Below are 13,257 nucleotides of genomic sequence, written 5' to 3'. Positions count from 1 at the left end.
ATTCTGCTTGCTCTGACTTCGTGTCTGCGGGACAATGTTTTCCATCTGGGTCTAACCTTGGAAACCTATCTTGGAGCTCTGTGGAACTCGTGAGCCCATCTGTGCCTCAATTTTATACTTACAGATATTTTGTATTTGCATATATTTGCATTTACAGCACAAAACCAGCTTTATTGTACTGTTTAAAATGCCAGCAGCCGCTTGTGTGCTAGCGGTGCAGCCTCTCCCAAGGGGCGATCTCTGGTTTGAAGGCAAAGCCATCCTGGAGGGGGGGAAGCAATTTGGTACGTTGCTTGAGAGCTCGTTGGTGATATCCAGCACATCATTTGTGGCAGGCATCACCCTTTCATGGCAAATTGGTGTGCAGAGGTGCTTTGCAAGTACAGAATGTCCAGTTATTGAGGTGTCTGAGCGTTATTGTTAGTGATGATAAAATGCTCGTAGAGGAGGTGACTGTAGCAGTGACTCAGACCCTGCTGTTACAAACAGTTTGTTTTGTGCTGTCAAAACACAGGACAAGAGCTCCTGGCTCTCATCCGAAGTATTCAGGCTCCATGTAACTTCTGTTCGCTGGGGGGCGTGGGGAATTCACCTGTGGGTTGTTTTCTAAAGCATTAAAACTTCAATCCCTACAGCAGTTTGATTTTTTCTCCTGCTTATGTGTGTGCACACGTAATCAGTGTGCATCTCAGCGTTTGGTTTTCCCAGGGAGAAAATGTCACTATTTTATCTTCAAACTGCGCTTATCCCTGGACCTCGCTTGTTTTAACGCTGTTTTTTTACTAATGGTTTTATTGTCTCAGCTTTTCTGGGGTGTTTGGGAAGGATGCTCAGTGTTGCAACTAAAACACACCCACTGCCTCTGAAAGGATTTGAAAATCGCCTTGGAGCTCGTTGCGGTTTCTGAAATGGCTGGTTATTTTACTGATTTCTATAGTGACTGTTGCCTTGGCAGCAAAGGTCCTCGCTCAGAGAATAAAAGCACTGTACAAACATTGAGGAAGGCATGATTTGATTAGGGAATACTTAGGTTTTCTTTGTCCGGGTTTCAAAGCACTTTAGGAGGAGATTGGAGATGACCAAACTGGTTTTGGGTTCTCTTTTTTGCTGTTTTAGGTGGATGTGGTTTTGTCTCACCGGTGTTAATTGCGAGACATAATGCTTTCTCCTTGCAAATTTAGAGGTAATAGGGAACAGCGTGTGTAAGCCTGTTAACCCCTCCAGGGTTATGGAGGGAGGTGACTGCTCTGTGGACCCTGCAGCCATCCCAGACAAAGTCTCGTGCTGCCTGCCCAGGGAGTGCCCGTTGTTCGCTCAGCAGTGAGCCCATGGACTTTGAAACGTAATGTGAAACAGTGACGTCCGGTGTGAGTGCTTAGCTATCCTCCAAGCAGACCCAGAGACAGAAAACTGCAGAGTTTTCTGCACTCTGGCCATCAAGTCAAGTGTAGACATGTAGCCAGCTGATGATTTTATTGCTGATTATCTTGTCCTTTAACCAAAGAGGTGGATGCTCCCGCGTTTGGTCCTTATGCCCAACCACATCTCTGCCAAGCAATGCAAAAGAGAATGGGTCTTGATATGCAAGGTTATGTAGTGTGTTCTGAAATACTCACTTAACCCACTGAGGTGGCTGTGGTTATGGTATTACAACCCCCATATGGGCAAATTGAAGTGGTGGTGGGAAATATTCCCTGTCGAGGAGAGTGGAAAAGCATCTGAAAATTTTGAGTTAGTGCTAACACCAAGTTAATGTTTGCTGGGAACAGGAGAAAAAAATGTCATGTAAATGCGAGGAGGTGCATTGAAGCACCTTGCTGAAGCACTGGAGCCCTTGCTGAAGTTACTTCGTCCTGCTCAGTCTAGTGGTGTGGGTATTTTGAGATACCAGTTTTACGTGGCGTCATTATCATAGTGCAGTTGGTATTATTATGATAATCACATTGTTATTTATAATTCGTTATCAGATACAGGCTCTGCAATGAAGCAAATCTGCTGTGGATGGAGGGAGCGTTTCAGTTGCCTGGCCCAGGCGAACAGCCCGTGTCAGAGCTGGGGGTGCTCGGACATGTGCCCGGCACCCTGCCCTCCCTGTGCCTTGCTGGGGCAGTGGGACAAAGCTAAGTTGGTGGATGTGGCCAGGCAGCAGCTGATGCCCACCCCCACTTTGTCTTCAGCTGTTGTGAACAGTAGAAGACCTTTTGTGGAAGTAAGGGGGCCGGTGAGGGCTATTAGTCTCCCATATCATTTCTGCAGACCTCACCCAATCAAGCTTTCACGAAGACACGATAGAAAACGAGGTATTTTTAATGTGACAAGCTGAAAGGTGTTAGTAAAGAATCTTTTTTGCCTGTTCCTCCCCCATTAGACAGGCTGCGAAATGGAGGTTTGAATGATAGGTATTCGCTAGAAACTTTAGTTGGTTTTCCTCGTTTTAATTGTCAAGGAAAACAACTGCACAGCCTGCATCCTTGGCAGGGTATTATCTTTCCTCTAAGCCTTCCTTCCATTGAGTATCGGTTACTCTGCTTTTACAAAAGGTGCTTGATAGTGATTTACACGCTGGTGGTGTGATAGTGGGCTGGGATTGCACCGGGCGAGCCCTCGTGCTCCCAGAAACGTCATCAGTGAGGACGGAAGCTTTCTGCTCAGTAGCCCTTTGCTCCTTGGTGAACCCCGTGCTGTCATTGTCCGTCCATCCATCCATCCACAGAGGATGAGGTGGGGTTAAAGTGTGTGTGCCTCTGTGCGCGAGTCGGGCTTTCTCATTTTTAAAACCAATGACGACTCTTAGGATGTATATTTATGTTTTATATTCTATAAAGACACCAAAATGGAAGTTGAACAGTCTTCATTCTTGTGTGTGGTACCTTTAATAGCATTACTGATGGTGAGATTAAAGAATAAGCAAGTTTCTGAATTGACCGTAGTTTTTAACAATATCGCCAAACCCTGCAGCTTTACTGCAAAACACGTACATTTGCTATTTCTCATAACACTTCCAGACTCAGATATCGTGGGGTTACACCAGCATATTATGACTCTTGTGCTAGTATCAGAGCAGTATTTGCAGCTGGCGAGAGATTTTTGTTCTTAGATTCCACACAGAGCTCATCTTAAAATCTAGTAGCTCCGCCACAGCAGGAGGAGATGTATGTGCATGGTAAGTAAGGAGATCTAATTTGAAGGTCGGCTACTGCAGGCTCCTGAACAGTGATGAATGCAGCCCTTTGCACTGTCTTTTGGGATCCCGGATCCTTAAGCACACAGGACGTTTGCGGTGTGTTGTCAGGGGCTGGACAAGAAAAGCTGGTATGTTGGGAAGATGACTGTTTAAGGTCCTTTCCTGCTTTCTGAGTGGTTTAGGAAACTGTGCTTCAGTTGCTCCAGCGTTTAAAATTGAAAAGGTTTAATATTGCCCCACCTCGTGGTGTACACAGAGTGCTCTGACAACCCCAAATCCATGCTGAATTTGGAAAGTAAAACTTGGAGAGGCAGCCAATGTAGCTGTTAAATGGCACGGGAGAATGAGGTCCTGATGCAGACTAAGAGCCCAGGTGCTGTAACAGGATTAAAAAATAAATAACTCGTGGCTTTATCAAGGTTGTAAGGCGCTACCCTCAGAAACAGCAAGCCCATAGAGGATTCTGTTAGTTGTGCATCTCATGGATTTCAACCTGAGTTTTGACCCTAGGATGAGTGTGAAAGTGCGTGTTGTGTTTTCCTTCACATAGACACCAATTCCTTGAGTTGTGAATTGCTGGTGCATCATTTGAGACAGAAATGGCTGTCAAAAAGGCAATGGTGTTTCCATCTCCTTGGTCTGCAGAGAGCGAGTCGAGCCACAGGCGTTAGTAAACAGGGTTAGCTCAAGGCTGACATGGCCCTTAAATGCACAGACTGAGGCCAAATGGGGAGCTGGAGGCAAAACCCCTTCCCATAACTGCTGACGACACCCGGCATGGAGTAAGGATGCTTGAGCTTTGTGCTCTGGCTGGTGCCAGACCCAGGATTTCAGGAGCCCTGAAAAACCGAGACCAGCATGGTGGAGAGCTGAGCTGCTCTCCTTCAGTCAAAGTCTTGTAGGAGTTTCTAATGTGGGTTAACATGCATAATTCACTCCTTCCTTTTTTTCCATGTTCAGAGCTGTGTAACTGAATACCAATTTGCTAAACACAACTTGAATAATGAAGTGATCCATGGCTAAAAGCCTTCCTCAGTACATATAATCCCACTGAAAAAAAAAAAGAAAGAAAATGGAGCTGTATCCTCTCTTGTGTTGTTTTAAAACAGGAAAGATATTTACAAGGGAGAATACTCATCTTCATCCCTGTTTGCTCCACAGATTTTAAATACGTGTGTGTCCGTGGCGTGCCCAGCAAGTGGGAGTTGGTGTGCGCAAAGTACTGCCAGTCTTTTGTTCAAAGCTTTTTCTTTTCTTGATCACCAGACCTGGTTCATTCCACAGAGGAACAGATTATAAACTGCACCTTGTGTTTCTTGCTCAGTTTAGAGGTAACGCGTCAAAAAATATATTTATGTGCAGCATGGTCACGTTTTGCATAGGAGTATAGCTCTGTATCTCTTTTGCACTAATTCCCAAACCGTGCCAGTAGCGTAGATTATTTTGGTTTTCCTCAGTGGCAGCTTTGCTCCCTGCGACGAAACGCAACTGTCTGGTAGCTTGCAAGAAGCTAGAAATATTCTTCAAGCTGATAAAGGCATGATAATGACTTTTGAAAATATGAAGTGTTTTTTCCCTGTGCTGTTACTTTCTGTATGGCACTTTGTGTTTCTGATCCCGCAACCTCCTGGTAGGAGAGACTTGGTCTATGGGATGGCAGGCTGGCGACGGGGGTTCTCACTCTTCCTCTCTTTGCTCTGAGGGAAGACCATTTTTTGTTTATTCATTGAATAAATGTCTCAAACCTGGTGTTTTCTGGTGGCATTCACTGCCTTGTGCTGAGGAGGTTGTTAAGTCTCAAAAATGCAGGAAGAGGTTCCAGCAAGTAACATCAGTTTTCCTGTAATTTTTGGTTGGAAGTGATCAGCTTTTCTAAGATTTCTGAGCTATTTTTGTAATTAATTTGATGTAGAAGTTTGTTACCTAGTTCCTTTTTTTTTTTCCCCCTCTTACTGAAGTTTCATTTTTCTACTGGTTCCTTTTTTAGCTGATGACAAACATTTATTTGAATTATAGCAGTATACCATGGAAACCGTAACACTTACCTTGAAGAACTGCTAAATATCTGCTAGAGTCCTGCAAACCTATATGCTTCGGTTTATTTTCAAGCGAACCTGTTTGGGTATTGATTTTCCTGCTGGTGCTTTGGCCAAGAGAGTGTAACCTTGCTTATCTGCGTCACTTTTTATTTTTTTTTTTTGGTGTTGCTGACCTGTAGAAAAGTGGGGTTTGTGGTACACTAGATATTTTTGCCTTGCAGAACAAAAGCCAGCCTTCCTATTCGATAACTCGGTGCAACACATGGCATGAAGATACCAGCCTGCAGGGGGGAGAGAAGGTTTGTGACACGAATAACACTAAACGTTGGCTCTGTATGATTTTTAAGAGGGGTTTGGGTACTGGTTATGAACCAGAGCTGTGTAGTAGTAGGAGATTTAACAACTAAAGAGCAGGAAGGAGTCCTTCCCTCAGCCGCAAGACGGTGTTTAGAATACAAGACTGCTAAAGCTCTTGAGAAATCGGTAGCAAGCTCAGAAAGGACAGTGCTGCGTGTACTAGAGCTCAAATCAGTTAGTCTTTTCCATGCCAGAGTCTACCTATTCTTTGCCAGTGATTTTTATCTTTAAACATGAATTGCAAACTAATGCTAAATGCTGTCCTAATGACTGGTTTGGGGTTTTTCTCCTCCCCAGGAAGAAGAATGCCAACACGAATATGAAGTGAACAGTTTCCTATGTTTGCCACAGCGCCTGGATGCTCGCATCGGATGGTTAGAGACGGGGACTTGTCTCTCGCTGAACTACTTCCTCGGACAAGATGAAGCCAAGGAGGAGCTTTCCAACACGCTGGAGTCGCAGTGACTGCTGCCCAATTTAAAATTGATGTCAGACTGTGCCCTGGCTGCCTGGCGAGATGAAAGAAGTGGTGCTGTGGTCACCCGAGGAGGTGACAAATTGGCTAACGGAAAATGCTGTGCCAGAGTATTGTGAGCCATTGAAGAGCTTCACCGGGCAGGATTTGATCAACCTGACGGAGGAGGATTTTAAGAAGACGCCTCTCTCCCGGGTGTCTTCCGACAGCGGACAGCGGCTATTGCACATGATTGAAACTTTGAAAATGGCTCACCACATTGAGGCTCACAAAAACGGGCATGTCAATGGGCACATCCGTGTCAGCGTGAGCAACACCACGCACGAGAATGGTTTTAGCAGTAAAACGAAGCTGAACGGGATGCCAAATGGGTATAAGAAGGAGATGATAAAGATCCCCATGCCAGAGCCGGAGCGCTCACAGTACCCTATGGAATGGGGCAAGACTTTCCTGGCTTTTATTTATGCACTTTCTTGTTTCATCTTTACCACAGTGACTATCTCAGTCGTTCATGAACGAGTGCCTCCCAAGGAGGTGCAGCCTCCCCTACCAGATGCATTTTTTGATCGCTTTGATCGGGTGCAATGGGCTTTTTCTATTTGTGAAATCAACGGCATGATCCTTGTAGGACTGTGGTTTGTTCAGTGGCTGCTCTTAAAATACAAGTAAGTAAAAAAACCTTTTGAAAACCAAGTCCTAGGGTATGCCTCTGACAGCTTTTGGAGCTCAGATACTGGTTTGCATCCAAATAAAATGAAGCTTCTTGTGATCTTTCTGATTTTGGTTTCCCAAACTGCAATAGATATTGTGCCACGGGGAAACTGCTGTTTCTGCAAAAGGGAGACGTTCAGTCCAACTGTTACCTCAGAAACTAAGAAATTGCCCTGATCTTGTTTGCCCGCACAATGAAGTGGAGCCCTTTTCATGTGTGAAAAGCCTTGAGTTGGGTGTAATTCTTGACTCAGTTAATTGTCCTGTCTGTTCAGAGGGAGCACAGCTCACAAGGTTGTGAACACAGCTGCGAACCAACTTGGGATCGGTTTACTGTCACTGTAGTTTGCTTGATGTAAAGACCTACCCTAAGATTATGATACCCTTGGACAAAACCAACAGGCAATGGTTTCGCACCTAAACAGTGCTGGCTGAAAAAGCATTGAAGTGTATTTTCTGCTTGACGTTAGATGGGGCAGGTAACGTCAAACACAAAGTATGTCAAAAGCTAATCGTAAAATATGCAACAGCATAGATATGCAACGAATTTGCAAGGTCTTAGTGGTTGTCTGGCTCTTTGCTCATACTGGTCAGAACTGCAAGGGTGAATTTGCCTGCCAATGGAAGTAACCTACCGCTTACCCTCTACAGAGTGTGTGCGGATGCTGAATCTTAGGGTGTTTGTGCTGCTGTAAATCCACACCTGGGGCTGCCTTACCATAAGTGTCTGAGACGTAAACCCTCGTGCTGCCATGGCTGTGAATGAAGTGTTCAAAGTCAAGTGGCTTTAAGCAGTATGAGGTGGCTTATCACCTTTCCATTCAAAAACCAGACACAAGCATGTTCCCTGCAGCTGCCCAGCCCAAATCTCAGTCTTCATCTGTTCACTGACTTTTTTGTGACCCCTATGTAGGAAAATGAGGACGGAAAGTAATTTGGGCCCCACTGTGTGAAATACAAGATTCTTCAGTTCACACAACTTTGTAATGACCTTAGAATTATGGATTTTCCTTTTTAAAGGAAATAAAGAGAGGCCAGTGGATCTCTCACTCTTATAAAGGAGAAAAATATTAAAACTTAAAACATGGGCTTCACCAGCTTCAGAAGTTATAGGCGGCTTGAAAAGAGAATTGCAAAGCTGGGGCAGGATACCCTTGTGCACCACAGCCATGGATTTCCACAGGATTGTGACATATCTTTTAAGTAATCCACAAGACTGACATGATGGTTTATTCATCTTTTCTGCTACTTTATACTGCTTAATATGTTTTATCAGGTGAAACTTTAAAACCATTGCACACTTCTACAGAGGTGGTGTTCCTTAAAGGAAAGTTTTTAGAACGGTTAATTTATTTTTATAGACCATAAAATAAAAAAAAAACCAAACTGGAATTGCTTTTTTTTTTTAAAAATTTATTTTATGTGCACATATGTACAGCAGGAAGGATTTACCCCAGCTCAGCCTCTCGTTTTGTGTATGGCTGTAAGCTTCGGTATCGCTCTTATGTTGGTAGCTGCAGTGCACTCCAGCTCCTCTCCCCACTGCCTCAGCTGCTGACAGTGAACATGTGGGACCATTAACTTTCTTGGCATCTCTGAGCATAAATGTTGTTCAAAACCAAGGCGAGCACCGAGAGAACGTGACATGGAACTGCTCTCAAGAATGGGGTGTCAGGTTAATAAGGCAATATGAGGGATCAGACACCCTGTGATGGAGCTGAGCAGAGCATTTAGATTAAGAACAGCAGGATCTGTAAGGTGCTTTGGAGATTTGAAGCAGTGAGACGTGGGTTAACTTGGTGATAAAGTACGTTGGTATCATTGAGAGATGCGAAGATGAAGATTTCCCCTGGTCCGTCTGTCCCACTGTCCCCATTTGCTTTGATGTGTTTATTTTCACTTGCTTTAGAAGGGCTCTTTCTGGTGTTAGTGGAAGATATCAGGGAGTCGCAGAGCTTTCCATTCCCAGTGTCAGCCTTGGAATAGCTGGTCAGTGCTGGTTCAGTGTGTGTACTGGTCAAGTAATGCTTTGGAGACCAAAAGTCATCTTTTATGTCGATAAGCAGACGTATTGAAGTCTGAGAGGCCTAAGCTGTTGGTAAGGAGCAGAAAGGGAAGAATGGGAGAGGTGCTCAGGGGAACAGGAGCCCAGTAAGGTGGCTTTATCTGGAGGACCTCATTCTCGTGGCTTTGGATGATGAGCCACTAAGTGCTATAAAAAGAGCTGAGTCACTTCTGTGGCATGGGGTTATCACCTCCCTTTGAAACTTGATTCAAGAATAAAGAGAGGGAATTAAACCAGCTAGACTTCCCTGCTTCTCTGACCTCTGATGGTGTCAGGGATAGCCATTGCCACACTCCATTTGAGATCCGAAGATAAGACGTGAAGCTGGGTGATTGCTGGGCAGGATGAGACCTGATTCCTCACCTACTCAGATGATAGAGATACCATTCATGGATGTCTCCAAGTGGAAGATCAGGGTCACTGGTGAACCAGCAGCGTTGTTACCTGTGAGCTGTATTGCAGCCAGTGGCAGAGTTGAACCTTTGACCGAAGGAGGCAACTTCATAGTTTCAGACTTTCTGAAACACTTTTCTTTGACAAGCAGTGAAATTCCTATTGCTTATCCTACCAGATCCATTATTTGCTGATAACCTGATCTAATCCAAGCTGAGCCTACTGTTCTCCCAAACAATGAAGGATTATAGAGATGTGCCATTCATGATTCTAATGGCTCAGGTCTTCCTTGTTTAGTCCAGGGATTGCGTGATGATGTTGAATAGGACGTATGTGTCTCCTTTTTTTGGATTGCAAAGTCGAGGCCAAAATGGAAGAGGGCGTTGGGTGTGTCTGTCCAGCTAACCACAATGCAGGGTTTCCCTTCACCCCTGGCACTGCTTTCTTGCCTGAAAATTAATTTTACCTTCAAGCAGAGACTGGAGTTTCTGGCTGGCTTCGGCGCAAGGCGCTAGAACTGGTGCAAGGAAATCAGTGGCAGCTTTCGTTGAACATCCCTATAGAAATACCGTCCACGGTGTCGGGTTGGTTTCTCACCAGAAAGCAGGAGCGGGGTGGGCGTGCAGGTCTTGGCTGGGGACTGTGGGTTGCTCAAGCCTTTTTCCGCAGATACTGTGGGGAGCTCGAGGAGTCCAGGCGAACTGCCGAGGCAGAGTTAACTTCTCTGGGAAGCATTCCCAGATGTTTTGGGAGAAGTACAATGCTGGGTTTTGGCCATGCTTGGCATCTGATTCAGCCCGCACGCTCATGGAATGGAAAAAGCAGCGTGTTCTCTACCCACCTTAGGTGAGGTCTGGATAGCTGTAATAAAAGCTGTCTTGGCCAGTAATAAGCTCAGAGGTTGTACTTGCTAGCTGGCTCGTAATCACGCACGCACACACAAATTCTTTTGAGAAGGGAAAATATGAGGCTTTTAACATTATTATTTTTTTTTTAATATTACAGTACAGAGTACGCAGACTTTCCTAAGCTAAAACATGCTAAATCCAGCTAAACCAATTAGATTCATGGGTAATTCTAATTAAAAAAAAAAAAAAAGAAAAAGTTCGGTGCTCGATAAAACACTGCTGCATCTTCGCTCTCTCAAACTACAGTGCCGCTCAGTCTTTAATCTCCAGCCCCCGTGTTCGTCTTGATACCAGGTTGTAAAGCGAAGCAAGTTCATGCCTGGTTATAAAAGCCAGGCACAAGTGTGAGATCTTTATTGGATCATCCTTCGGAGAGAAAAATTCACCATACAAAGCGTAGAGGAAAACCATCGCCCCAGTGGCGTGGTGCCTTCCACTCTTAAATTTCAGCCCATAGAGCTACATTAATAAAGTATGAGTTTTAACTCCCAGCTTTGTTCATGTTTAGACAGGGAGGAGGAAGAAAAAATATGAAATACCGTGTTTCAATAGCAGCGAGCACTTGAGTGCAAAATGCATTACACTGTAATAGTTCAAGCTTTTTTGATAAATTAAGACACTCGAGTTGTTATTGATCTGGCACTGCAAAGGCATACTCCTTCGAGAGTGGAGCACTACAGTTTAATAACTCGGCCAAAAGCTATTAAAAATAAAAAAGATGGCCAGTCTTGAGCTTCAAAAGAGCTCGGCTTGAGAGAAATATTTTTTTTAAGAAGCGAGTGCTTCAAAATAGCAATAAATGAATGCCAGAACTTGCAGCTTGCGTTGTTACCCTTGTATTCCCCAGATGATCATCACTGTGAATAACGATTTAAAATCAACCAACACCAACAGGGCCTGTAACCAGAAGGACACAAAGGGTTGAAGTGGTTAAAGTTACGAACTTCGGTAACTGGATTTGCCCTTGATTTTTGTAATGCTGGCAGTGATTTCTCTTGCTGAACTCTGTGAGCTCTGATAGAGGTTGCTCCCATCCTGATGGATGTGCTAGAAGGGGTTTAATTGCTGTAGCTCTTTCCTTGTGATGTTAGTAGCTGGGAAATAGCGGCAAAACTCAATGGGCTGGTTTTGGGGCTGGCTCCCACTCCTGAGTCGAAGCTGCAGCTCTTTACCCCATGTACTCTTGCTGGTTTTGCCTTAGGGTACCCCCAAAATGCATCTGCCCTCTCTGCGTACATCAGCGACTTGCAGGCAGCCCTCAATGAATAAATTCTTTGAAGGTATGGCTGCTTGCCTCAAGACTGACTTCCCGTGAAAACACTCCGTCCTGTAGCCAACGCGGCTCTAAATTTGTATTTTGGAGATTATCTAAATTGTTTCCTCTTTAATGCAGTTCAGGAAAGATGTGTTCTTACTCGTTTGAGTCATACAAGCGATTTCTTCTCGAGCAGCCCTTTGTAATTACTAAATGTGTGTGTCAGCTGAAACAAACGTACTCCTTTTCATCTTACAATGAAAATATTGTAACTTTATCCCTTGCCTTGAACGGAAGATTAGTGGCCGCTCAAAGCTAATGGAGGAGTGTGGGGCATGAAATCCCTTTTAACATCTTCAACACGAAATCTGCACAGGCTTTTGTATTCTAATCCTTCTATTTACTGTAATCACCTTCATGGGCAATGTTAGTTGACTTACTCTTGTGTTTCTGACCTGGAAAGCGTGGGAATATTTGTAAAGTAATTCAGTATTCTCAGGTGTAAGCTGATACTGTCATGAGTTTCAAAAGCATGGGGAAGAGAACAGTTGGTAGTTTATTTTAATTACCTTAGCATGTAATGTTGGTATTGAGTGACCTCCTTATTTTTTTTTCTGTTTGTTTTTTTTTTTTTTCTTCTAGGTCTATAATTAGCAGAAGATTTTTCTGTATAGTTGGCACACTATACCTGTATCGGTGTATTACAATGTATGTGACAACACTCCCAGTACCTGGCATGCATTTCAAGTGCTCTCCAAAGGTAAACTTCTTCTGACTGCCTTTCCATATTTTAATCTGTATGTTTTCCCCTTGTCCTGCTGTTACCAAAACTGTGAGCAACACTTTCTCAATAACTGTTTCTAATTTGAAAATACCAGTTTGGCGTGATGGGGGCGTCCTCCTGCAGATCATCGACTTCCTGCTCGGTGAAGGTGCTGATGGTTACTCTGGGGCAGTGCAGGCGTTCCCACCCTTTTTGAAGTGCTAATATGTGCAATTTCTCTAGCGTTTTCAACTAATTTGCACAATCAGCATTTTTTGATCTCCACTGAAACGGTTGAAGGTGTGCAACCTGCGGAGGTGGCATGTGTGACTCATTCCTAAACACTTCAGTATGTCAAACCCAAGTATGATTTGTATTTGAAAATGGCCCAGAGAGGCTTTTCTAAGGCTGGTGAAACTCTTGTCTCCTTTGCAGCTGTTTGTCCCTGCATATATTTTTGCGATTGTGTTAGCACGAGGACTTGCCACCTCCTCCCCAATCTAGCAATGACTCCTGTTTGTTGTGCCAAGGAATAAAATGGGCTTGCGAAAGCCGTGGTTGAAATCAAGCTGCTGAGACAGAGGTGCTTAGGCAAGACCCTTGAAGGGTAATTCACGTGCTCGGGGTGGTGATGGGGCAGGGATGGTGGTGTTGCATCCGTCTCATATCACACAAGCATTGGTGTAAACCTGGTCCTTACTGCAATGCTTGTGATGGGGAAATGCAAATCAGATACAACTGGACTTCTACACTAGGGAACAAGGTGCATATATTAGACATAAGTGCTCTTTCTCCACAGCAGTTTATCCCCGTGCCCCTCCTGCCATTGTTTGTGGTATAGTTTGATTTAAGTGGGAGAAAGGAGGGGGGGAAAAAAAAAAGTAATTTCTGTGAAATAGCTACTGCACGCACAGTTCAACAACGACTTTGTGTGCACAGTCATATGTTAGATGAGAGGTAGTAAAATCACGGATTTACAGGTAGTAAAATCCTGATTTGACTCAGTACGCGTGCTGTTGCTGTTTCGGTGAGGATTGCCGGTACGTACAAAGCAAGCCGCAATACTTTGATTCCTTGGGGGAAATAAAGCCAACAAAGGTACCACAC

General features: G+C 44.3%; 1 protein-coding gene across 12 annotated transcripts in view; it reads left to right on the top strand.

The window, feature by feature from the left end:
• Positions 1–13,257, top strand: part of SGMS1 (sphingomyelin synthase 1) — a 103,251-nt gene that overhangs the window by 81,498 nt on the left and 8,496 nt on the right. For all 12 annotated transcript variants that reach the window (XR_010071565.1, XM_063338454.1, XM_063338449.1 and 9 more), the window contains 2 exons: positions 5,878–6,720; positions 12,030–12,147. Coding sequence is in view for 11 of the 12 variants with exons in the window: in XM_063338454.1 (XP_063194524.1) it covers positions 6,098–6,720; positions 12,030–12,147 (741 nt within the window). In the remaining variant the exon portion in view is untranslated. The remainder of the gene's footprint in view (positions 1–5,877; positions 6,721–12,029; positions 12,148–13,257) is intronic.

The sequence above is a fragment of the Chroicocephalus ridibundus genome, chromosome 6, assembly GCF_963924245.1.
Source record: "Chroicocephalus ridibundus chromosome 6, bChrRid1.1, whole genome shotgun sequence".
Taxonomy (NCBI): Eukaryota; Metazoa; Chordata; class Aves; order Charadriiformes; family Laridae; genus Chroicocephalus; species Chroicocephalus ridibundus.
This window is presented reverse-complemented; position numbering and strand designations above follow the sequence as displayed.